The 27067-nt window shown below is 43.8% G+C and overlaps 1 protein-coding gene across 7 annotated transcripts in view; it reads right to left on the reverse strand.

Annotated features, from left to right (window-relative positions):
• Positions 1–27067, reverse strand: part of LOC124074384 (chloride channel protein 1-like) — a 40633-nt gene that overhangs the window by 6553 nt on the left and 7013 nt on the right. For 2 of the 7 annotated variants that reach the window (XR_006845844.1, XM_046417253.1), the window contains exons 1-21: positions 25166–26025; positions 20405–20708; positions 20177–20308; positions 19839–19967; positions 18934–19067; positions 18683–18760; positions 18420–18537; positions 18215–18340; positions 17606–17690; positions 16503–16604; positions 16247–16331; positions 13719–13874; positions 8865–8934; positions 7492–7602; positions 6286–6499; positions 6021–6154; positions 5770–5861; positions 5282–5374; positions 4939–5026; positions 3788–3870; positions 694–738 (exon numbers count right to left, since the gene is read on the reverse strand). Coding sequence is in view for 6 of the 7 variants with exons in the window: in XM_046417253.1 (XP_046273209.1) it covers positions 694–738; positions 3788–3870; positions 4939–5026; positions 5282–5374; positions 5770–5861; positions 6021–6154; positions 6286–6499; positions 7492–7602; positions 8865–8934; positions 13719–13874; positions 16247–16331; positions 16503–16604; positions 17606–17690; positions 18215–18340; positions 18420–18537; positions 18683–18760; positions 18934–19067; positions 19839–19967; positions 20177–20308; positions 20405–20708; positions 25166–25273 (2487 nt within the window). In the remaining variant the exon portion in view is untranslated. Of the gene's footprint in view, positions 1–693; positions 739–3787; positions 3871–4938; positions 5027–5281; positions 5375–5769; positions 5862–6020; positions 6155–6285; positions 6500–7491; positions 7603–8864; positions 8935–13718; positions 13875–16246; positions 16332–16502; positions 16605–17605; positions 17691–18214; positions 18341–18419; positions 18538–18682; positions 18761–18933; positions 19068–19838; positions 19968–20176; positions 20309–20404; positions 20709–25165; positions 26027–27067 lie in introns of those variants that run through there. The other 5 variants (XM_046417254.1, XM_046417259.1, XM_046417256.1 and 2 more) reach the window with 5 other exon arrangements.

A 27067-nucleotide genomic window follows, 5' to 3' on the forward strand; every position in this document is an offset into this window, starting at 1 on the left:
CTGACTGTGTTCACACTGCAGTTAAAAAGTGCCCCAATTTTGAGTCTCCTCAAATGTGACACAGATCTCTTACTCCAACATGGACCTGAATGCTAATGTTGAGATCTAGCAGGACTGACTGGATGATAAAGTAAACCTTAGATCACTCAGCTGGGGCTGTCTCTGTCGCTCTGGCGCTGTGATGCAGGTGACAGTCTCGGAAAGGGGAAAACAAAAATTGTGAAAAGGCAAAAACTAAGTTAATTTGAGGCGAAGTTGGCGGAGGCTTGTTAGTTTAAAAGGGGAAGAGCTCATATCACAACCAGAATCTAATTAAATCATCTGTCATTTTGTCACAGTCTCTCTGAAAATGTTTTTAGATGCGCGTCAGGTCATGATTTGATGATTTTCAAAATCTGGATTTCACTCATATTTTAAGAGTCAGTTCCCTCGTGTTACACATTAAGCATGTGACGGGATGAGCCTGAAACAGCTCTCAAACCGAGTTCACGATGGTCTTAAATTTAACTCGTCCAAGCCGGCCCGAAAGCAGCTCCACCTCGGTTACCTGCACAAGACGGAGACTCAGTTTGGGCTCAAGGTTTGGTGACTCAGCACTCAGGTGTATGAGTGTTTGATCGCCGTGCTGTAAATAATTAATCAGGCATTTGTGTAAAACCATGCAGAGCCCTCATCCCTCCGTGATTACCGTACCTCCTCTGGTGTCATCGTGTCTGACAGGGGAGGAGGACAGGGCTCCTGGAGACAGAAAAGGCAAGAGACAGATGAGAGATGAGACACGTTTACGAGTGCTTTTATGAAAACATCCTGTGTCGCTCGTGTCCCCGTGATCCGGGCTGGATGTCACCTCTAAACTGAGGAAACCTCGTCTGAATCTCACATGAGGGGAGCAAAGAGGAAGTACCTGAGATTACAGTCTGCTTCACTTCCCTTCAGCCTGATCACTTGACGTTCACATTAAGATTCATGTCTTTCTGCCAACTTTAATAAGACAGTAATGCAATCCAATGTATAAAATATACTACAAGCAAATATGAGTGAGTACTGTGCATTTTAAACCAACAACAGAGATACTTCCTGCTTATCCTCGTCTTAAAAACACAAAATGTAATCTAAAAATGTCAAACTGGCTCATTCACAGAAATGCAATACAATAACACATTTTTTTGTAATCAGGCTGCTGTCATCCAGGTTCTTCTGTTCATCTTTCACCTAAAGCTGCACCGATTAGTCCATTCATTGATCAAAGGATGATCATTCAGTCTTTTTAGCCATTTATCAAGCTAAGGTGTCAAACATTTTCTGGTTCCAGCTTCTTAAATGTCGGGATTTGTTGCTCTTCTTTGTCATTTCTTGTCTTGTCTTTGTCATTTTATGGAAAGTAAATGAAGAGTGCGAACAAAACAATTTAAAGACATCACTTTGCTTTGGATTCGAAGAAATTGTAACGAGCATGTTTTACCAAATTCATGACATTTTACAGACTACTCAATTAATCAGTCGATCCTAAAAACACCAGGCAGATTGAATAACAAACATAATTGTTAGTGGCCCTACTTTCGCCCCCCCACAGCACATCCAGCAGCTTGAGTAAACTGTATGCAGAAGGTGAAATTCAGGCCAACACCTGCTGTGACCTGCTTTGTAAGATTTATTAGCGACGCGTCCCTCATTCACTTGCTGGCTGTCGAGGCAGCTGCTTCTGTCCTTGAAGCAAAATAAATAACAACAACCTCCTAACAGAGCGCGACAGTTTGTCCAAACGCAGCGGGGAGCTGACTTTTTCTCGTAAGCTAAACCCAAATAAAGGGAAGGTTTAACATATTTAAAATTATTATTCATAACTCAACTGTTCAAAATCGGGAATTGCATCTTTCCATTCTGTGTAGCTGTATTCTTATTACCACTGCAACAACAGCAATTATACTAATGCAAGAATAAACAAGATGCTGACACTGTTACAGCAGCCAGATAATATTCTAAAGGTCAGCGTCTGGTTACCTGCCATCAGCGGCTGGTAAACCAGACAAATACCTGATTCACAGCCAGAATTCACTCATGGTTTGGCTTGATTGCTGGTGGCAATTTCCTACTGTGAGTCTATTTGATATTCAGGGCTGTACAATTGTGGCTCGCTGCCGCAAAAACAATCCCCATGCAGGAGTAGGATCGAATCCAAAAACATAATAGAGAATCAGACTGGTTATTCACAAGCCACAGCAGTGGGCACGACAGAAATCAAATTCTAATCTTGCAAGCTTACAAGCAAATGCTTATTTTCAATGTGGTTTTCGTTCCTGCACGTATAAACAGATAACATGTGCTGCTTTCCCTGTGAGCCAGGCTCAATGCCAAGCTGAATAATAAGTCTACCTCCAGTATCTGGCTTCCCCCATTTCCATATGAGAGAAGGATTTTTTTTTTTTGGAGGAGGGCTCGACTTCGGGGAGTTTGTCTGAGGATGAGGGAGCTGTTGTGTATTCATGTCGATCAGATCAGTGTGAATAGACCTGAACAGAAAGCAGACCCCATAATGAAAAATTCACCCTGCAAAAAAATAATGGATAAATATTTATATCCCCGCAGTGTGAGGACGTTGTTTCGGGATGGCACTGGCAAATGGATGGGAAGGGTGGGGGCTATTTGCATTTCAATGATTCATAACACAAGGGAAAATTTCTTGGCTACTGAGGACACTTCAGACATCTCTAAATCGTAAACTGAACAGAGAAAAGGGCACAAAGGTTTACAAAAGCTACACTGCCAGCAAAACACTTGTGGTATACTGTTGTACCCCCGAAATCCATAACTACTAGTGATGTACGTGATTAGTCGAACAGTCGTTTAAACGCTGCTACCCTCACTGGTCAGAACCAGAAATAATGAACTAGTTATTAAAGTTAAAGGCATTAAACTAATCATTATTAGTTAGCTCTATTAATGTCCATGCAGGAGTCATTTCTAGTGCTACATTACATAGAACACCAGTAAGTGTCACCTGCTTTGCTTCAGTTACAATATACACTATATAGACAAAAGTATTGGGACATTTGATCTTTACACCATCAGGGACTTTAATGACGTCTCACTGTAAACACTCAAACAGCTTTGCAGCTCTAACAGCTTCCACTCTCCTGTGAAGGCTTTCCACAACATGTTGGAGTGTTTCTGTGAGAATTTGTGCCCATTCATGCAGTAGAGCATTTGTGAGGTCACACACTGATGTTGGACCAAAAGGCCTGGCTCACAATCTCCGTTCCAGTTCATCCCAAAGGTGTTGGATGGGGTTGAGGTCAGGGCTCTGTGTGGGCCAGTCAAGTTCTTCCACACCAAACTCATCCAACCATGTCTTTATGGAGCTTTGCTTTGTGCACTGGGGCACAGTCATGCTGGAATAGAAAAGGGCCTTCAACAAACTGTTGCCACAAAGTTGGAAGCATAGCATTGTCCAAAATGTCTTGGTGTGCTGAAGCATTAAGATTTCCCTTCACTGGAAGTCAGGGGCCGAGCACAAACCCTGAGGAACAGCCCCATGAAGAGGCGTGTCTGGATACTTTTGTCTATATAGTGCAGAAGAAGAGAAAGGCTGCAGACAGCAAGGGAAGTTGCTCTGTGTTGCATATGTGATGATTTTAGTGAAAATTCTCTGAACAATCACTGGTTTACAGAACGGTTCTACAGGTAGCATCCACAGCTTCTACCAACGCAGACGTGAAAATAACCGTTCTAATGTGGAGACATGAGTGACTATATATTTACTATAGTGTACACACACACACACACACACCTGCGACTGTCCTTCTGTCTGTCTGCTCTTGGAGGTGAAGAGGTTCCTGAGTGTTTTCCTCACAGACTGTAGAGGACCTTTTTCTGGAGAGACAGAGAGGTGAAGAGGGAGACGCAGAGGGTGAAGATCAATAAATTATACAAATGCACTTTTGAAAGACTTGAAGCTCCTGGTGAGAGAGACCTCGCTGAAAAATGGAGCTTTTGTGAGAACTCCTTATTGTTGTTGCCTGGATACCATTTCACTGGGAGGCTGTCTGTTGCTGTGTGCGAGAGGCAACTGAGGAGTTTACTGTGCCACAACACACACACACACACACACACACTGTCCATCTGGTTAGTTGCAGTGAGCACGCTGCCAAACCTTCCCTCATTGCTGTGAGGAAGTCATCAACTCCAATCTTTTGACATCTGTTGAGGTCCAAGACAAACAAACAGGAATTTCACTTTTAAGGGCGGAGATGAGCACAACATTTGTGGAAATATAAATCTGATCTGTTTGGATTGGCATTAATGTGGCTTTGTATAACATAATACTGTCCCTTATGATTATATTGATTCCTGTGCTTTCTCCTTCCATACTTTATAAACACCAACAAGCTGCGTTCGTGTCCTCTGGGCATTAATGTGCTTCACACATATGAGAACCTTTTGAGCTTCGTGGACCATCTGGGCTCTGACTAAATGCTTAGTCATCTCAGATGACACATTATTCTGAGAAGCAGGGGAGACAGAGCAAAGAATGAAACCGAGTGCCTCACCCCAGTCAGCAAAACCTGCCTGAAGGAATCAATATTGCTATGACAAGCTCCATAAGGCTTTCGCTGCCCAGCAACGACTTCGTGTCACAAAACCTCACAAGTTTAACTGAGATAAGGAAAACAGATCAGAAATTGTAATGCTACTCCAAAGCTTGATCTGTTTCTACATTAAACCAGATGTTCGGGTAGCACTTAACAACTAAAACTTGACCTGTGGGATCACGAGTGGGTGGTACACAGTCAGCAAACCAGAGCAAGTCAAGGATGTTGCCCCATGCTTTTATCACATCCAGCCTTCCCTCAGAGGAAGCCGCTACAGAGATCATGTCCGACTATGACACCTCCACTGAGATCAAACTCAAAAACTGAATATGTACTCCTCTCAGCTCACCAGGAACAGGAGCAGTGTGGTTTGAGGAAGGCTCCTGAGGCTTTGGCGGAGGCAGGGGGCCGTTCCTCTCCTCCTGCACCGGGCTGTCCTGCAGACAACAGACAGATGTGACGACGCAAAACTTCTCAATAAAGCACCTCTCAAAACAACAGGTGATGGACAGTAAACTGGGACTTGATTCCAAATGAGATAAAAACAAAAACTGAAATCAAACAAGTTATGCTGCTTTTAGTTATCTGAAACTGAGGCAGATGGCTACAGAGTCACGGCGATGATGATGGCCAGCAGTGAAAAACTGGACTGTTGAGGAGGCTGCTCAGGATTGAAGAAATCAGAAGCCCACCTTCTCTCCATCCTCCTCTTCCTCCTCATCTACGAAAGCGAAGGACTCCCAGCTGTGTTTCTGAGTCTGGTTCTGCTCCTGTAGGCTCCGGCCCTGAGTTCAAATGCAGGTACACACATCAGTACAAACCAGTGTTTTATCGTCTCATGTGAGGTGAGCTGACGGTGCTTTTCTTTTCACCAGTTCACTTGTCGTTATAATGTCCAGGTGAGGGAAGTGGAACATTAAGACGTTACCTTGACTGCGAACATTTCTGCCTGAATCACTTCAAATAGATTTTCATCAACAAAGCTGTTTAACAACAAAAACAATACAAGATACAAGAAAATAAAACAAAGTTTGTATGAACACCTGCAGACAGAAATCAGCCACAAAACCCAGATTTTGTGGGGGCTAATTACTCCCAAAGTGGACTAACAGTGGACTGTCCTGCATATCACAGACACTGAACACCAACCAACAGCAGTGTTGTCTCTAACAGTCCTCACCTGCATCAGGAGCCTTCTCTCTGGTGATAACCACCAATCACAGAGAGCCAGAAGCTCCAACCTGTCAATGCTGCCCAATAGGATCATAGACTCTGGAAACAGGAGGAAAAAAGGCTCAGATGACCACACACAACAGTTTACTGTTCAGAAACATTAAGCAGTTTAAACCTTCTCTCATATGTTTGATTCTGAAATGAAAGGAATTTATTTTATTTTGTTTGAAGGCCGTTTTTCTTAACTAACTCTTTCACCTGTTGAATCGACCAATGGAATCGACTTGAGTGAGGAGGAGTCCAGCAGGAGTTTCACTTCTCTGTACGTGGACTGAGACGAAATAAACTTAACCTGTCTCACCATGATGTCTTCGACAAAGATGTTGTACTGGCTGTAGGACACACACACACACATTTTAGGAATAGATGCAAATAAAATTGAAGTGAAGTGAAGTGAAAAAAGTTTTGAGTTTTGACCACGTGGCAGAGGAGGACCTCTCTGCCGTGTGACATTAACACCAACCTCATGTGCCCGAAGCCGAGCTCCGGCAGGTACGGCAGCTTCTTGACCTGGATGATGGAGTCGTACAGGGAGGGCTGCAGGCCCTGGGCCACCATGTTGGCCAGGATTACCGCCACCATCATGGGCAGGATGTGGGAGATCTGACCTGTCAGCTCAAAGCAGATGACCGCCGTGGACACAGTATGAGTCACAGCACCGGTCAAAGCTGCCGCTCCTGTCAGAGACATGAGATGGGACAATGAGGTGATGAGAAAGGAGGGAGGATGGACAGAGAGGGAGGGAAGGATGAAGGATGTTAAAGAAGAGAGACAAGAGTAAGAAAAAAATGTTCAGATGGAAAAACAGGGAACAAACATGTAAACATCCAGCAGGGACACAAAGGACAGAAAGACAGGAAGTTTACAGTCAGACAGACAGTGGCAGATAGATTTTAGACAGGAAGGGAAGATGCAGCTGAGTGAAAAGGGGAGTGAGACAAAGAACAAACAAAAGTTACATGACAGGGTTTGAAGGCAAAAATAGATTAACAGGAAGGTAGAGTGGGATAACACGAAGGAAACAAGGGTCAAAAAATATATAAAATATAAATATAAAATGGAGGAGGATAAAGAGGATGAAACAAAAGACAGAAGGAAAACGAGGAGTAGCAGTAGGAAGTCAGGAGGGATCAAGACCAGGGATGGGCTTTGTAGGGCAACAAGAGGGGGACTGAAGGAAGGCCACGTTTCTGGGTCAGTGGCTGAGGTGAGGACAGCAGAGGGAACCCATGGTGACATTTACCTGTCAGAGGAAAGTGGCCACATGTTCTGATGAAGAGGAGGAGGAGAAGGAGGATGACAATAAAGGGGAGGGAGATGAGGAAGATTAGGTGTGGAGGACAACTTGATAACGAGTGACAACCAGAGGGCGAGAAAGGTTGACAGGGGAGGAGGAGAAGTTGGGGGGAGGAAGACGATGAGAGAAGTGACGGGAGAGAAGGAAGAGGACATTTTGACCACTGCTGACAAGCTGAGGGCACAGGAGGTTGACAGTTAAGGAAGGACAGGGAGGAGGCAGAGGGGAGGTGGACAGACTGAGAGTAAAGCCCTGATGATAAGGGCTGATTAATGATTATTCGTTAGGGCCATTAGGTGCTGATTACTCCTGCATGTGTAATAACTGAAAGGCAAAGAGGTGGTTTGCTAAGAGGTGGAAAGGGAGACTAACCAATGACTGCGTACCCTCCAGGGATGATGCGGTAAAGGATGCCATCAAACACAATCCCGTGAGGAAACAGGGTGGCCATGATCTCCCCAACCAGCCTGCCAAAGGCAGCTCCTAAAGGAGGAAAGAAATGTTTGAAAAGTGTCCTTTAAAGCTGCTGAAAGTAAATACACTATCAAAAGAAAGTATCTCAATACTTGAGTTGGGCCCACTTAAAAAAAAAATAAAATAAAATAAAAAGTTTGATATTAAAACCAGTATCAGACCAGAACAATAATACTGAATTCTACCACTAGGTGTCGCAACAGACTCAGCTGCTCCTGAGCAAGACGTAACTACAGCCTGCGAGCGAGAGTGTAGAAGAGTTCATACACTCAGCGACATTAATACTGATGTAATACAGTAATGTAACAGATGGTCTCTAAACTGCACTTGTCTGTGTTCATCAGCAGAGCAAAGAGGAATAAAGTCATCAGAGTTTCTAGTGACAGCAGATGGTGGACAGGCTGATGAAAGAAATCGCCAACAATCCTTCCAACAGGATTACATCCAAAAGGTCACGTCAGAGAGAAACGCCTGGAACGGCAACTGTCTGAAGCTCCTCTAATTCAAAAAGTTAAAGATAAAAAAATGTTGTTTATTTATGACAACTTATCTTTATCTTTTATTCTTAAATTATTCTATTTATTTACTTTAATTTTCTAACTCTAGCGGCATCCACTGTGGAAAGCAAAGGAAGAATTTCATTGTGCAGAGAACTTTTACTTAACTGCTTCAGTGCGATTTCAAAAAGAATAACAAAGAATATTGTCCAGTATATCAATATCAACATTTTTTCTCCATATTATCAATAATCAGCCCCAAAAAATCCAGCATCAGTCGGGCTCTAAATTGTACTGCGTGATGGTGCAAAAGGCCACATTTTAAAACCATAGAGAGCACACACGCACACACACACACACACAAAACCACATCTCGAGCTGAGTTTATTCATTTGAAGATGTTTATGGCTGGTAATGATGAATATTTTAAAGTGAAGCACTGGTAAAGGTCACGCTCAGAAGCGTCCCCACACCACGAAGACAACAACTGAACTGCTAAACATGCATTCCTAAAACGCTGATCTGAATAATAAGAAAGTGATATTTAATCTGAAAATTAAAGAAGACAGGAGCCTCTGGAACATCAAATCTGTCTGTTCAGATATCGCTGACTGATCAAGATTTCAGTTGCTAATCATATTAACTCTTTTACTCGTTTAACTCTTTAATAGTAACACCAATCATTCAATAATTCAAATAATCAAGGATATGATTTCAACCGTCACCATGCAACCCAAACTACAGTATATAAAGGCTACAGATGTTTTTGCTCACCCAGTATGAAGACTGGCATGAAGGCCCCAGAAGGAATGGGCATCGTGGTCGCCACTGCAGACATCCAGAACTGTGAGACAAGAAACGCGTGACGCTATTCAGACAAGGCAACTCAGAACTGTTGATGGAAACACACAGGAACAAAAAGGGCTTCAACTTGGTGGAAGTGCAGCCTCCAGCGGAGCAACATCACATGTCCAACCTCACCAAAAAGAAAGGATATGAAAACATGTGCCAGTCATATCGTGGTTTGAGAAGTGTGTTTTCTGATAGGGCCACAGCACACAGCAGCAAACTGAAGGAGTCAGTCAAACTGCTCCACAGTCAGGGGGACAACAACACTCAAGCCCATCTTCTGTTTCAGGAGCAAACAGCTAATCTGCCTCTTTTCATCTTCAGTAATACCTCCTTTGTTGCCGTTTACCCACCTAATATTAATTATATTACTTTAAGATGCTGTGTGCATATAAACAGCAGTAACGTAAAGCCTTGTACAGAGCTCTTGATGTCGCTGATTTTGCATTTGATTGGAAGAAAAAAAAATCCTATTTGATCACAGCTTGATGAGAACAGAAGTGGAGAATCTGGAAAATCTGTGTGTGTGTGTGTGTGTGTGTGTGTTTGTGAGAGATGGGGGAGGAGACCCAATCACCCTCGGGTGTCCTTGAGCAAGGCACTTAATCACCAGCTGCTCCTGTGTGGCTGCAGAGCGCAGGAGCTGTGCTGGGCGGCTCGCGGTTCAGGACTGAGTGGGTGAAAAGATCAAATGTGCAAACTCCTCTGCAGTGTAAATTAAAGCTAAACTCACCCTTCAGATGTCACTTCTGTCTCCAAACAATTTCTGCATTCATCAGAATGTGACTTCAAAATAGCTCTCCTAATAACACACTTTGTTCTTGGCTGCAGAAGTCATCAGAGGTAATGATTACCTTTACACAAGCTGTGGTGTGTGTGTGTGTGTGTGTGTGTGTGTGTGTGTGTGGGAGAGAGAGAGAGAGAGAGGGGGATTGTTTGCCCAGCATCCCACCACAGGCACCACATGCTGGGCTTTTTCATTTTGATGTGAAGGAATTGGCGAGAAACACAGCGTTACCGTTTTAACAGTCCAGATTACTATTCTACACGTCGCTTGTCATCATCGTTTGAGAACTTAATTACTGTGGTACAAGATAAAAACTCATTAGTGCGTCTTTCACAGGATGGCTGTTATCCTGATGACAGAGAGGCCTGCGCTCACTGTCTTCTCCTCTCTTTTTAATCCTGACAGTCAAACACAACCGCACAGAAACACACAACGCGCTAAAACGAGCACACACTCCTTCATCAGCGTCACACATCCTGAGACTGATGGGAGAAACACTGACGAGTTAGCGCCACCGTTCGACAGGGAACAACATGGATGTGGAGTGAAAACAAGGAGAGGAAATACGGGTGCCTGTTCTTGTGCGATAACGGAGACAGAGATGGAAGTGAAAATGGTTATCGTTGTGGTCTGAAATGAACTACGAAACAGGTAGATTATGGCAGGAAAACACTGAAGGGCCAGTGAAGGTAAAGGTCCTAACTTAACTATCCAATACAGAAACAAGCTGCTTGTCAGTTTTGCTTCAAGGGTATATAAAAATACAAAAACAAACGACAAAATTGAGTATAGTCCAAATTTCCACTATTACTATATTAATTAATTCTTCTACTTAAGTATGAGCTGTCATCCTCAGCTTCGCATTTCTTCGATTTTCTGTTTGAGCCCAACTAGAAGCGAACAAATCGCTCAGCATCACTTCAAGTCATCCTCGCTGGTCTTTGTGGGCGTCTCAGTGCTTGAGAGATAGCTCGCTCGTTAGCAAACATTATGTAAATGAGTAACCTTTGACCTTCGGCAACAACACACATGATCTCAAGCCGAGCAGCACTTCATTTTTGCTAGCATCTGTTGCCTCGGAGGTGAGGGACTACAGAGAAATCTCACAAGAAAATAAACGCCGTCCATACGAGTCTGCAGACGTTTATCCACAGTTAATAAAGACTAAACAGCCTCTTCCACCACCACACACTTTTTCTTCAGTAGTCTTTTAAAGCTGAGAGCATTTTCTTAAGGTTAAAAATCTTGTTTCAACCTGTGTGGCACATCAGCGTGATGCTTTTCTCATTATAATGCACGTTAACCTTGGCTGCTAAGAATAATTTTGTTTTGTTTGTTTAGTCATAAATGGTGTATAAGCAGGTGGATCCACTTAAAACAAGTAAAACGAGTCCCTATGACAACATCCTTTAAAAATATACTGTTGAAGTTAAATGATTGTAAGCACTTTTAACTCTCCCATTTTACAGATTACACAGTTTGCATCAGATTGACGAGTATGTCAGGTAAGGTTTGTTAGTCTGCACCCTGATTGGGTGCATCTTGTATTACCATATTTTTAGCCACACTGGTCAGAGACTTGATTTGAACTGCCACTGAAAAGTCTCCAGCACGTCTATTAGCATTTGACATCCCTGAGATTTGTTTTCCAGCTGGATACAGAAAAACAAAATGGAAAAAGTCCAGTCTCGTGTAGGACAGAAGGAGACACCAGAGTCAGAGAGGAACACAAACACGTAAAGGAGACAGGAAGATCCAGAGTGTGTTTGAGCATGTATTAGAGAAGAGCTGACAGCAGCAGAAGGCGACAGAAAAGCAGAAAAGCACTGTGTGTGTGTGCGTGTGTGTGTGTGTGTGTGTGTGTGTGCTGTGAGAGCAGTTTTACCAGCCAGCTGCTCTCAGTTTTGGTTGAATTAAGTTTTCACCACAGGGAGCCGCTCTGCTCAACTGAGAAACACCGTGACTAAACCAATGCAGTGTGTGACGTTGAGTGACAGGCTATAATATCTGTTGATAGGATTATTAATACAGCATTTCTGCTTAATTTGACTTCAGGCAGCACAGAGAAACAGACTGAGGTCAACTCTAATGGGTTGTGACATGTCTAAGAACTAAAAGATGTTGGGGTTTTTTCTTCCCTAAAAAATAAAAAACACTGAACTATATAGAGAGCAGAAATATCTTTGGACATCAAGTCTAAAAGGTTTTTCTATTGAATTACCATTTCTCTGGTCAAAATCAGAGTTAGCTGAGAGCAGTTTCTGGTGCTGGGAGGATGTGAGCTTTCGACTGGTTTCTCTGCAGTTGTAATCACAGGAAGCAGCCTGCTTGAGAAATCTGACGACGGTGGCCAACACAACACGGCTGTCGGTCAGACACTGAGAGAGACAGCAGAACAAACACTGGCATGAACACAACTTTGTGTCGTGTGACATCCACGGAGAAAGAAAAGTTTGGTTTTCTATTTACTGAGACAAGTAATCTGCTTTCCCAGTTTCTCCCTGTTCTCTACTTGAGCTCCAGAGAAGCTGCAGATTTTCAGCAGACAGGAGGCAGCGACAGCTTGGTGCTGCTTTCTGCAGCAGCCAACACTGTGGGCGGGTTGGGACTCGGAGTATTTAGAGATCAGACTTTGTCTGGGTTTTTCATACATCAAACACTTGAACTCAGAAGCTCTGGTCACACCATTTCTAAATGATTTTGCAAAAATGAAACATCATAAGACTAAAACAGCCGTCGCCTTCATAATGTCTTGATGGCAGTTCAACTCAAACTGACCGTTTCTGTCATTTCAGGCAGGTCTGATCAAATGTTTATTTTTCTGATAAGGTTGGCTTTAATCAGTTATTTGATATGGACATCACCATCATCACTGTGAGTCCAGTATGTCCAAAAAGCAAACTGTCATAATCATCACAAGACAAAAATCTTTTTCTGTGGCAGGTGAAGACCAGAGAAAATTACATTTCATTTTATTACATTTCTACCAGCTTTTGCCTTCTCATTAGCGGACAGGGATTTATGCTGCTGCCAGTGTTGGTGCTCTCCCTCTCAGACTCTCAGTCTGGGTCTGATCAGACTCTGGATCAGGTGTAATTATTCTCAGCTCAGTTCCATCTCAGCACGACTTTCTTTCAGATGAAGTCCTGTACTCTGACAGTGTCTGGATGGAAATGAGACCATTAATTAACCTGAATGGACAGGTGCAGTTACTGCACTTGGGGAAAAAATAGCCGTGGACATTACAACAAAGAATGTCAGGTTTCGCATTTTTATAGCATCTGTGAACCAACTGATGAGTCTGAACGTGTGCCGACTGGTTGTTTTCTTGCAGGAGTTAACTGATTTTCAAGACTGCTCCTTGGCAGTTTTGTAACTGTCACCTCTGTTAGCTGCCTGATGCTGCTTTGACCATTCACATTTATAGTATGTATATTATATATATATATATATATATATATATAGTATATTCATAGTATGTTCATTTTTCCACCCGCGCGAACACTTTGGGATTTCAAAACTTTCTGCTGATTCACAGTGAACCACACAGACCAGATTTATGTACATGTCGATGCAAATAATAACTGAGAGAGCAAGAATAAGAACTGTCCAGGGTGTGTGTGTGTGTGTGTGTGTGTGTGTGTGTGTGTGTGTGTGTGTGTGTGTGTGTGTGTGCGTGCTTTCAAGAAAACATATGAATGTTAAAACTGCTGGCACCCTGCCAGCACTGTTGACCTTGGACAGGAAGAAAAGGAGGAAAACATGAGTGACCGTAATAAAGAAGAGGAGAAGAGGAGGATGATGACGAAGATGCTGACGTCAGGTGGAGGCAGGCGTGCACAGGCACACACACACACACACACACACACACACACACAGTCATACACACTCGTGCCTAATCTAAACTCACAGTTGGAAACACCTGCACACAAACACCAATGCAGTCCGGCAAACGCACCCAAACACACACACGTTTCCCAGCAGCCACAGACCTTCATGAGGAAGAAGAGCAGCAGGATGAGGAAGACACTAACATCAGGGTGCAGCCAGGCGGCGGAGCGACCCAGGCCAACAGGAGGAGGAGTCGCTGAAATCTTTGTCCACGTAAAGTTGTCAAACAGAGAATTGATGCACTCCCTGGGCATCAGCTGGAGATGGGGAGGAGAGGAAAGAAGGGAAGGAGGGATGAGGGCACAGAGGGAGGGAGGGTGGAGGAGAGAGGGGAAGAACAGAAACAGACAGAAAAAGGAAAAAGGTAGAGGGAGGAGAAAAGAAAGAATGGTAAGGGGGGGTAAGACGAGTGTGTGCAAACTGGGTGGGAAGAGAAAGGAAGGATGAGGAGAGAAAGGAATTAAAAAGGAAGTTAAAGGGTAGAAGAAGATGAAAAGGAGTGAGAAGGACACAGAGTGGAACAGGAAGAAGAAGAGGGAGAAGAAGCCAAAGACAGAGAAGGATGAAGCTTAACGAAGGAAAGAAGAAAATGCAAGACGATGAATAGATGAAAAAGGGGAAATAAAGGGAAAATCAAAGAGAGTGGCGAGAGAAAGAGGAGGCAAAAATAAAAGTGAGGGGAGGAAGAAAGTCAAGTGGGATAAACAGGCAGGAAGTCATCTGGAAAGCTGGAAGCAGACGGGTACGGGTGGCCGTGTCCAATGACTCATTCTCTTCAGATGACTCATGAATGACTAATTCACTTCAACCATTTGGCTCCACATTTGCATAGATGCCTCTGAATTTGCTCACAGGCACAAATCGCTGCGCCTCCCGCATCTGCATAACGCCGCTGCAGGGGGAAAACAACACCAACGTCATTTCGATTTTTCTACTTCTGTACTTCCTGCTTGAGCTGAGGTTGAACCGGGGCCCTGAAATTCATCGTTCAGCGTGAGGATCCGCTCTGTGAAAGGCTGCTGGTGGCCTCCACACAGCTCGATGTAATAATAGGCTTTCCTGTGCCTTTTCGAAGCTGTGGGTTCACGTCTGGTTCACAACTCATATACCATTTAATCTTCTGTCACTGTGCTGCTTCTTCTCACACTCGGCAAGCCGGAATAGAGGGATTTCACTCAGCAGCTATATGAACACTTCCTGGAGGTGGTGTGTTTGTCAAACATAGATTTATCTTCCAACGTGAAATGATTTAAATTTACATATCACCTCACTGGGAGTTTGTCATAAAGGTGTGAGACACTTCTACAACGAGGGTGTGAAAGACAAAAGACAAAACATGCTAAGGTGTTGCTGACTGACACACGCACACAGATGGATACACATTCACTTGCAAGAGCATTTAACACACACACCTGGTTCACACTAAGTGGTCTATTCTGAGCGTCTGCGAAACACATGATAAGCTCTTAGCTCTGGGTGGGTGAACAGTTGAAACGCGGCTCTCTGAGTTTTCACATAGAAGCAATACTGTTTATTTTTTGGCTGCAGTTTGGATTTGTGACTTGCCATGCACTTACACACAACTGCTGAAAAACATGGACAGCTGCACACGAGCGTTTGTTTACTTATAATGAAAAACCAGCATCTGGCTAACAACATCAAGCAAGTGCAACAGCAAAAAATACAGCAAGCCAGCTAACATTACTAACTAGTCCAGTTCAACGTCATTTTCTCCATAAAACATGATCCAGTTTCAGACGTAGTGCTGGTGCCGGCAGGAGATCGTATTCACCAACGCAGTGCGAGAACAGGCAAGCAGCAACGACAGAGACCCCATTCTCACCATTACAAACAGTGTTGGCTGTTATTTCAAACTAAAATATCGACATAATGTTGCTTTAAAACTGCTCTCATACATGCAGCACAGCAGGCTATAAGGTTTCCATTCACTTCCCTGAAACACGGAGGCTGACCTCACAGTAAGGCCACAGGTGAACATTAATACGCTGATGGTGGTACAGCTCACATCCTAAATGCTAATCTGAGTTATTAAAAACATGACTGTCCCACTTTACCCAACCTGCTGCCCCACTTTGTCAAGCACTGAAGAAAATGTAGCTTTGGGCAAACTGTGCTGAAATGGATTTGTAAATCTGAACAACACAAGTTCCTTTTGAGCTTCACCTCACAAGTGAATCCATCCAAGCACACCAACAGATCAAAGTGTGCCGCCGTTCGTCCCTCTGAGGTGCATGAGGTGAATGTTCATGCTGGTGGCTCCCTGTGGCACAGTTTGAGAAAACTTCAATACCCCAAAAGTCCTGTGATGTAGCATCAGTAAAGGGAACACAGCACAAGCTTATGTTTAGCAAATCTGCTGGACTGTAATGATGTTTGATACCAGAAGGATCCAAAGGGAAAACTGATCTCAGAGACTGCTGATCAGAGCTCAAACTCCGTCTGCTGGGTTTCTGGCTATGACACATTGTGACCTGTAGATGGACTCTGGATACCCCAGCTTTGCTCTAGTTGTGTTTTAAAACATGCACATTCGTTACTGCTTGCGTTACTTCGTTGTTTGCTTTTGTGGGGTGGCTGTCAGGGAGGATAACAAGGCGTGAACTCTGACCTCTCCTGCCATGAACTGTCCAAACCCGGGCGGGAAGGTCAAGGTGGCGATAACCAGCGTTACCACAGCAGGAAAGACGAGCCGGCTGGGAGGGAAAACAGAGAAAATATCTGTATTACCAAACAAAGCAAAAGGAACAAGAACATAAAGCACTGCCACACACCACTCTGTCTGTGTATGGTTTTTACTGTGTGTACATCTGGCGAATAATAAGCATTAAATTGAAGTGCTCGAGTACGAAGACAAAGACACTCACTACTTGGTCAGGAAGCGGGTCATTGCGTTGGGCCGCCTCATGAACAGCACCACCTGTCTGTTGAGATAGACGAAGAACGCCCCCAGGAACCCACAGGAGATCCTGCTCAAACAAATAAACATCACATTAGTCAAGTTACGTTCTGTAACACCCATGGGGTTACAGTATTAATGATGAGGTGCTGACAGGGTAAGGGACAAACTAAGGTTAGTAACAGTCATGAGTGAAAACTGAAAATCCAATTCATTCAGTCTGAATCCTCTAAAAAAAGCTGAATCATGAGGCCTGTACAGTAAGCATATGTAGCTGTTCTTGTAGAATTTGTGGCTGATAGTTCTCTTTAAACTTAAAAAACACATATGACATGTGAGGCACTTTCCACCAGTGAAGGTAAGTACTGAGCTGATAACTGGCTTCCCCCATGTTTTAAATGTTACATTTGCATAAAGTTAGGCTTATTAACATTTTTCCATCTCGTCCATTAGGAAGTTTGGACTCACACTGTGCACAAATGCACAAACACACACATACACAGGCATGCATCCGCAAACCAGTTAAGTTGCAGATTGTGGTTCGCTAGAAAGCATCAAATGTGGATGTTGCAGTGAAGAAGCTACAGACACACGTTCATCCTGGCAGCACAGAAGAACAATACAATCAGCACAGTTTCAAGGTGGACGCCCGAGATCAGAGTCGCCAGTTCAGTATGTGATCACATGTGAAACCCGACTTTCTCCTCCTGAGCTCCACTGCTGAATAACGGACAGAAAACCTCACGATGTGACGTAGTGAAGGAATGTCAACGCTTCGTCCTCTCAGACATTTGTGTAAAATCTTGTCATAATCAGTCATAATTCTTGACTTATGGCTAAAAAACATTTGGTGACCTTTGACCACCAAATTTGAATGAGTTCATCATTGAGTCTGAATGGAAGTTTGTGCCAAAGTAAAGAAAATCATTCAAAGCATTCCTAAGATACAGTGTTCACAAGAATTGGACGGAAGGAAGGAGGGAGAAGCCAAATAACAAAATGTGTGTGTCCACAGCTGTCACAGAGACAGGATGCCATGCATGTCTTTGTCTCAGCCCTCCAGTTTCTCACCCAATGATGGCAAATGCTGGCAGCTCCTGCAGGTCAAAAGGGAAATCCATGCGAAACTTTGTCCTGAACAGAGCAGTGATGGTCACTGGAAGGTGAAGAAAAGGTGGAAAAGAGGTGAAAGTTACTAGCTTTTCGTAACCTAAATGCAGGGTAACTACAGATATGTCTTTTAGTCTTAAAACAAACAAGTGATTTTCTTTTCTTTTGCAGCAGCAGCTTCTGTAGGTTTTTTAATTAAAGGTGGTGTCATCGTTCCTTGCAAGGTCGTGGGAAGAAAGTTTTGACACAGTGAAATGAGCACAGACGTTTCTCGGTTTGTCTAGAAATTGCATTAAGACACTTCAGTAATCTGAGTCAGACATTAAAATACACTGCTGCCACCTGGTGGAGGAGGACACCATCTGGTGGAAAATGAAAGACATGCCTCCCACACATATGTATATCATAAACACAAGTCAGCCTCACTAGAACGATGTGACAGTGTGCTTGGTGATGGTAACTGAAGTGAGGGCGCCATCTAGTGCACATCTGAAGAAAAAGTGACATAATGTTGTGCAGGATCTCACACACAAACACAGTACTTCTGATCTGAATGTCTCCGAGACGTACCTGCGTCTTTGTTAAACACGGAGAGCACTCTGAATATGAAGGCACTAAATGTAGCAGCAAAGTATCCTCTCCAGTAGTTTCTAACAGCAAAGTAGGTGGATGTTACTTCTATACTGAAGAGCACACCTGGTGGAGAGAGAAAATGAGCAATTAAACAGACAGGAACTGAACTGTGTGTATGGATGTTAAACGAGTTTGATCTTACGCGCATTCAGAACAGAGCGGAACAAGAGAGGCTGTGCACCTCCAAGTGGAGTGCCAAAGCAGCAGCCCACCCCAACAGCACAGCCGACTGTCAGGATATCTGTGTAACAGTATGGATTCTACTGATTCAGAGAGGAGGACGAGGAGCAGGAGGAGGAGGAGGAGGAGGAGACATGGTTTAGACAAGAGAAAAACAACAGACAGAGGAAGAATCTCTCACACAGTATACATTTTCAACACTAAATGTAAATGACTCCAGCTTACCTGATAAACTCCTGAAAAGAAGGACATGAACCTGCTGAGAACTGCAGCACAGATACTGGCTATGTGAACAAATGGGCCCTGAGTGGTGGAGATGAGCAAAATGAGCGTAATGAAAAGAAATCTTGTTATAAACGGTACATGGAGCCCAAGACCAAACACCACCACACAGACGCAGTTTCAACTGAGAGAATTGAATTGAATAATCTGTGTTACAATACAGATGGACCCGTTGTATATCTGAGCTCACCCACCTCTTTGCCTACAGGCATCCCGCTGCCCAGGGCAAGAGTCAGACCAATGACTTTGGCGATGAAGGCCTTCAGAGTTAAATACTCCTTCAACACCACACCTCTCAGGATGGTCTTTAGCTCTGGGATACCAGAACCTGATACACAAGGTGGAACACAAGGGAAACAAAAGGTCTGTGCTTGTGTAGTACAGCATGATTTCAAGGAAAATTGCAGCAGACATTTGAGCAGCTGTACAGCAGCAGCCAGACCCAGATATACGACCCAATTTATGGTACTTCCATAAAGCAAACTCGAAAGGCTACACCTCCTCGGTTCACTTTCTACTGCTCAAAACAGTGTCACTGGTTGTTGCTGTGGAAAAAATAGTTTATAAGAAATCATCTGATGCGAAAAAAACAACAACTATGAGATAATGTGAAAGATATTCTTTTGTATTCTTGTGAAGGTGAAGGAGGGAATCATTCACCCTGGGGGGCTTAGACACTGCAGGGTTTCACTCCAATCAAATGTTACAGCATCTGATTTCACTGATTAACCGAGATGAAGATATCAATATATTTTGTTAATTGGTGCGTTTATCGCTGGAGTGAAAACCTGCAGCTCTGTGAAAATACCAGTTTGAAAAATTCAAAGTCATACCCTGACTTCCTGGCTTTCCTTGGCATGAAAACATCCCTATTCAAGTTCCCCAGTTTTCCAAACATTCAATTACCAACCAGGAGCCTAAATATCTGGATAACCATCCCAGCACATGACACTACAGGCTAAATTTTAAATGTACAGGATTTAATAAGCACTGGATCACACCTTAAAGTAGTTATTCTGAGACATTCTACAAGAGCCAAAAGGCAGATGAGCACAGAGAAGCCTGAGAGGACTGGCATGAGGAGGAGAGCAGTACAGACCGATAGCTTGAGGAGCAACCAGGTGACAGAAGAGGGAGGAGAATAGTATGAACATCAGGGGATATGAAACCCAGGCCACGTACTGCAGGGGGATGTTCCCCCTCAGCTCCCCATGAATCCACTTATAGGCTGAGGGAGGGAGAAAAAGACAAAAGCAGGAGAAGAGGAGAAGCAAAAGAATGATGGATTGAAAAGAAGAGGATGATGAGGAGCACCAAAGTATAAGACAGAAGGTAAGGAACAAAACTTAAAAAGGAAAAGATATATAAATCTGATCTATCTTGCTTCTCCTTTGCGTCAATGGATTCTGCAATGTATTGTGGGCTCAGTAGTCTTACCCTGCAGGCTCTTTGCGCTGGCATAGTCCATTGTCCAGCTGACCAATGCCATTGTGATGCCCAGCAGAACGAGGAATATCCAGTCTTCTCCCAGCCTGGTCACGAGGAATCTCTGAACCCGTGCTATGCAGTCTGAAAAAACCAAACACCAGAAATGCTCAAAAAAAGAGAAGTGACAAAGCCTTCATCAGTTTAACTCCTGCTCCACCTTTCCTCGGGACAGCTCACCTCGGCACTTAGAGTAGGAGCGTTTCTTCTTCACTGAGGACGTAAGGTAAGGTTCAGCAGCTGGCTCATCAGCAGCCTCAGCCTCCATGTAGGACTGACGCCTCTGTCTGCTCTGATAGCCGTGCTGATGTCCATGTCGACTGTGGTATCCATTTTGACCGTGGCTACAGCGGCCATGTCCGTGCCGCGTCCTCCCATGGCTGCGGGGATGGCTGCCATGTTTCTTGATCTGTCTCTCTGTCAGCAGGCGCGTGGCCTCCCGTCTGCCTGAGCCCCCTTGGTGCTCCTGGTACTCCCCATAGAGCTATCAATCAAACCATTAATCAATTAGCACAGAGGAGGGCAAATCACGTGAATGTCCAGTGCTCATTCATTAGACATAAACATGTACAGGTAGTCCCTTAGTGAGAATGTGGAGTGTGGTAGTACTCTCATTTTGGCACCGTGGGAGAGAAGAGTCCATTTTAAAAATAGACAGGACCACGTGTTGACCCAAACAGCTCTAATGGAAGCGGAAACACAGGCTCTGCCTCTAGATTTATCACCTCTGGACAGACTCCATGGAAACTGCCTGGGACATCTGGGGAAGAGATTAATGCTCGTCTCTGTCTCTCGCACCAGCATAAACATCTCACTGATCAGGACATGCCCTCTTGCAATCTGTTTCATCGTTTTTGTCAAACACACACTTCAGACAAACTCCTTACCACACACACCCACACCCACACACACACGCTCTTTCTTTTCCTCTACATTTTAACGGGCTAACCCTAACCCTAACCCTAACCCCATGGGAAGCAGCCTGTCAGCACTGAATAATCTCTAACTGAAGTAAACTAAAGTTATTTTGTGTATATATATATATATATATACACATATAAAATGTAATAGAGTAAAAAGCCCAATATTTGCCTCCAATATGTAGTGGAGTAGAAGCATCAAGTAGTTTCAGAAAATCAAAACACTCTAAATCAGGCAACTTGAAACTGGACTTCGTAACTTTGCTGCTTTCCATTACTGATTATTCAAAATTAAGACACTAAGAGTCTCAGTGGTTTGAAAACGTTACTGTGAAATTGGTACAAACTTAATATGGTGACAATATTAACTCAAGCACTCCTGGCAAATACAGCAACATGAAACAACACACCGAAGAGACACAAGAGGTCACCAAAGTTAAAAAGGTTCACGTCTGAAAGTAAAGGGTTACAAGAAGACGTCAAATTTCATGCTGTTGAATTTTATACTTCTAAATACAAACGCCTAGGTTTACTTTACTTTTGCCATCACAGAAGGTTTTCATTTTCCTCATTTCCACAATGACAATCACAATTAATCAGAACGTATATATTGATCTACACTCCTGATGTCCTGTCTAACAGTACAGCACTGTGCTACAAATATTCAACCAGCGCTCATATGTATTCCTGGTATATCAACGAGCTCTGGGAACACAACTGACAAGCTGGTAAGTTGTGTCTGGTGCTGACACCTTGGACGTCGTGGACAGATTGACGGATGAGTGGAGTGTGTGTGTGTGTGTGTGTGTGCATAAGGCACTGGCGAAACAGTGTGAGCAGACATGCCAGTCAATGCATTGAAACTTGATCAGCATAATACATGATGTGCTGTAACTGAATACTGACGCACAACAGACTCAAACAATAGAAGCACTACACATGGTGGTGCTCATGTGTTTAATGTTAAATCCAACACACAAGATATGGTTTCCTCTGGTCTTAGCAACAGTATACGTAAGTGAGATACATACACTTTATATCAATAAATTACACTTTACACTTATTTTTTAAAAAATTTAATTCATAAAACCCTTATAAAAGACATACATTCTATGAAGGGAGGATGTTCTCATCATAGATTATTCCTGCCATGTCCTGAGAGCTCATATCTTCAAGGGCATAACACACAAACACACTGCAAATGTGGTGACTCTCACCTTACCACACCAGACAGATACATGACACACTGTCACACCTAGAGTCACCACATCGCACCGATTTAAAAGACATGTAAAAGACATACAGACAACACAGTATACTGGCCCCTCGTGCTGATTGGCCTTCTTCACTGCCCTCATTGTTCTTAGGTTCTTTAATGGCTTTTTGATGATTGGGTTGAGAAGCCCAAGTGGTAATGTTTAAAAAAGCTGTTCGGTACTTCTCAGCTCAGGACGGGACCTCCAACATGGCTGCCACAAAGTATGTTATGTTGTCAGAAATCTACACTTCCTACACCCCACCCCCCCTCCATTATCTCTTTCCACATCTCCTTCCTGACCAGTGAAACCCTACGCTGCACTAATCACTTGTGCTCCTTTACCTCCTTCCTTCCTTCCTTCCTTTCTTCCACTCTCTCTCTCTCTCTCTCTCTCTCTCTCTCTCTCTCTCTCTCTCTCTGTCTGTGCCACTGAAACACAACTCTAGGCTAAATTTAGTACTGGTGTGATCCAATATTTGTCATTACGCTTCCCACACCTCTCTCTCTCTCTCACCATCAGTGTACCTTTCAATGTCTCATCATATTCCTCCATTTCTCCTTAGTCTCTCTCTCTGTGCCTGTCCCACCAGTTGTCCCTTAAGGACTTATGGAGTGGACGAATAAACACATAAAATTACTCCAAACGACCGAGTGTACTCAATATTCAAGCGGAGTGTATTTACATGTACAGTTTATGATTTGCATAATACAAAGCTCAGACATACAGTACATTATACGTGGGCTATACCCCATGGAGGGCTTCAGTGACTTCCTCATGGACACCTGTCTTAATGTAAATAAAGTGATATTTTCCAACACAAGCCTAATAAAAGAGACTTTCATACATCATCACAGAAACATGTATAACGTCTTACTCTACAACTGTATGTACGAATTCTGCTGATCAATAACTCGTTACCCTTTTCTGTTTTTATGCATATTTTTATTGCGAGCGTATCGTCGAATGGCTGAGGTGAAAGTTGGTGCGTCAATAAAAACAAAAGCGTGCGGTGATGAGGAAACTAAGGTTCAGCTGGAGCTTCTACTCTGTTCTTCTTCAGTGGTTTGATGGCACCCAATAGAATAAGCATCAGCAGCATCTTGATGAAACAACTCCTAATATTTTGGATAACAGCAGTGGATAATAACTCCTATTTTCTCTGATATGTCGATGATGAATCATTTCACAGTGTGAGAATAAACTCCTCTGAACATGATTTGTCAGCTCTCTGATGTCCACGTGCCTCCACAGCCTACAGAGCTACATGTGTGCAAGCGAATGCGAGCACATGCCGCAGTAAGCCATCATCGAAAGTCAAACCAAATGCATACGAAGGTCTTCTAAAATAGAGAAGGGTTTAACTCCATACATTCTCCACATGGCTGCCAACTCTCTGGCAACATATCCCGTCTTTGTAGCAGGTTGGAGTCTGGGGAGTTGTTTTCATCATTATTATTGTTATTTTGCAAAAAGTGACACAACACTCCAGTTCATTGCACTGCTCCCACACAGGCTTCAACAACATAGTCACACATAAACAGATGACTCTGCACTTCCTGGACCACCCATCAGCACAAGGTTTCCACATCCATTAAATTCTATAGGACAACATGATAACCAGCACTTACATAGCAGCCAGTCAACACTGCAGAGGCTCAACAGTTGTATGGACTATTCTCTGAGGATTCTACAGTACAATACACCTTTAACATTGTTTAAAAAATTGGATTTCTGGCAAATATGCAGGATGCTACTGTTTCGTATGCTGTCTCATTTTTTTCTCCTCAGCCTCTGCACTCGGCATCAGACGACCTGATAACCTACAAGTCCTTCTGTTTATCTGGCCTTTTATTGAACATTCACGAGTCTATAACAGAACATCCCAAAGCCACAATACAAATCCTCCAGATGTTCTGAGACACCCGTCACATCACCTCGGCCCAAAACATACATGTCACTACTATGAATGGTGAGGATTAGCACCACCACAAATGCATGATCGGGTTTCCCTTCTGTGGAACAACGCGTGGACAGCCGCCCAACACATGCAAAAATATGAACGCACAAATTCTGAAGACGCACATACAAGGGCACACATGCTGTACACACACTTTCACACACACATACACACAAAAATATGCAAACACACTGAAATACACGTATCACAGAAGTCCTGTCTACATGTGTTAAGACCAACCAGGACTTAGGAAATGAGGTACAAAAAGGGGAGCAAACAGGTGGTCAGCAGGGAAAGAAGGACACAGCAAAACAGCAACCAAGTGTGTATGTGGATGTGCGTGTGTGTGTGTGTGTGTGCACATGTTTATGTGCTTGCCAAGATCACGGGTGAAGGAGGTGCACAGTGTCTAAGCACCTGTTGCGTGACCATGTGCGTGACCCTGTTGTTATACATCAGCTAATTGGTCTTCGCCACATCTAGAACTCACACACATAAACACACACATGCACGCACACACAAACACAGTATGTAGCTCATTCACGGACGCACGCACACGCACACACACACACACACACACACACACAACATGTTACGACAGGCTCCATCCATGCACATGTAGCTTGCATTGCCAATACAGGTGCGTCATGCAAGAATGACACGAGTGAGTCGGGGAAAGAAACTACGGACACACAACAGGGACAATAACAGAGATTTGCAGACGTAGGGACAAGACGGACGGATGCAGAAAGACAGAAAGAGTGACAGAGAGGAAGAATAAGAGTTACGAGAGAGGGACACTGACCAGGGTTTGCTTGTATCTCAGAGCCTTCCTTTCCGACGCATCTGCAGCCATTGACACACTGTCACTGACCCAAAAATAAACCCACCCGCTCACCGTCTGTCTCAGCATTACCAGGACCCCGCTGGACGCCAGGACGCGCTCTCACACACACACACACACACACACACACACACACTCTCTCTCTCACACACACACATATTCGGACATGGTGTAAACTAGCTCCAGATGAGGTTATCCCTCACCCCTTGCAATGCCCTGGAGCTAACTTCCCACTCCTGTGAAGTTCAGCAGTAAGCCACAAATACTAAATGCCTACTGTACCAAATTGTTTATTGGTCAACATCTAAGGAGACATGGGGGTGCTTGGGTGGCTAAGACCTGGGTCAACCCAGCACAGCTTCTGTATTTTCAAGGAGCTCCTGTGTGGAAATGGGTGAGATCTGAGTGGTAGCACAAATGTGTGTGCATGTTAATCTCTCTAGTGAGGCTCCTGCTGGCAGGTGAAAAGACTCCTGACCTGTCAGAGGAAACACTTGGTGGTGTATAGAGTTAAGATCGCTGATTTTTAATCCAGCACTACGGTGGCCTACAAGTACAAACACACTGCATATACGGACAGGCGCTGCAAATGCAGAAACACGCTGCATAAACAGAAGCGTGCTGCAAATACAGGAAGACGCTGCAAATATCGCCGCATATCCAGTCATACAACGGAAGTGCTCCAGGCCTCTAGGGGCAGTGCTGAGCTTCAACCCGAGAGACAGACAACGTTTTCATGTACCCTCCCCCGACTCCAAATTTCTTCCCACCGATAACTTTCTTCTCATGTACTCATCTGCTCAACATGTTTATACATCTGTTGTCGGTCTCTCCGGTGAAAGCTCAGCACTGCCCCTAGAGGCCTGGAGCACCTCAGTTGTATGATAGCATATGCAGCATTTTCCTTTTGCCTCTGTTTTCTTATATGCAGTGCATTTCTGTATTTGCAACACCTGTCTGTATATGCAGCGCATTTGTACTTGTCGGCCACCGTACGGGACAGCCCGGATTCCCATCACTTAAAAATACAATTACTGCTTTGCTGTTGTACACCAACGCACTGCAGTCAAGTTGCAGTTTCCATCCATGTCTGTTCAGACTAATATAACACATGCACTGAGACAGAAACTGACAGAGATGGTGCAACGACAATCACCTGAAGATCAGTATCAGCAAAGGACGCCACACACACACACATCCAGAAACAGTGAATCTAAATTAAGCTGATGAAAACATTTTAGGTATCCACTGATGAAGATAAATACAGTGACTGTGGTGAAGCCTGACCAAAGTACGTGTGTGGGTGTGTCATCACAAACACCAGCTTGACTTTTTCCTTTTAAAAAGAAGAGGGTGGAGGTAACCAGGTGAAAAGCCACGACTAGACAACAGTACTGTCCACACACACGCACACTCTTTAGAGCCAGTGCACTGAAGACTGTTACTTTGATGACTTTCCAGCATGAACACAGTAACCACGGAAAATTGTCTCACAGCAAATTTAACCCTCATTCACTTTATATGAGGAGCAAGGAGGATACAATATTACCATCTTTCTGTGTCCAATGATATCTTGACATTTGTCTTAACATTTTCTTCTTTGTTCCTTCTAAGTTGCCCGGGGACAGAGCAAACACAAGAAACCAGCTGTCACAAACCTACACCACATATAGAAGTCCTCTGGTTTTGATACACCATTCAACACATGCCGACTGACAGAAAGACGCGTCACGTCGCCCCTCAAGTAACTTCTAACCTGCTAACCTAAAGTTCAGTCGGCTGTCTGGAAACACGACACACACAGACAAAAACACATACAGCACTACTGACGGCAAGGTGTGTGCAGGTGATAAGCATGACAAA

The sequence above is a fragment of the Scatophagus argus genome, chromosome 17, assembly GCF_020382885.2.
Source record: "Scatophagus argus isolate fScaArg1 chromosome 17, fScaArg1.pri, whole genome shotgun sequence".
In the NCBI taxonomy this organism is placed as follows: Eukaryota; Metazoa; Chordata; class Actinopteri; family Scatophagidae; genus Scatophagus; species Scatophagus argus.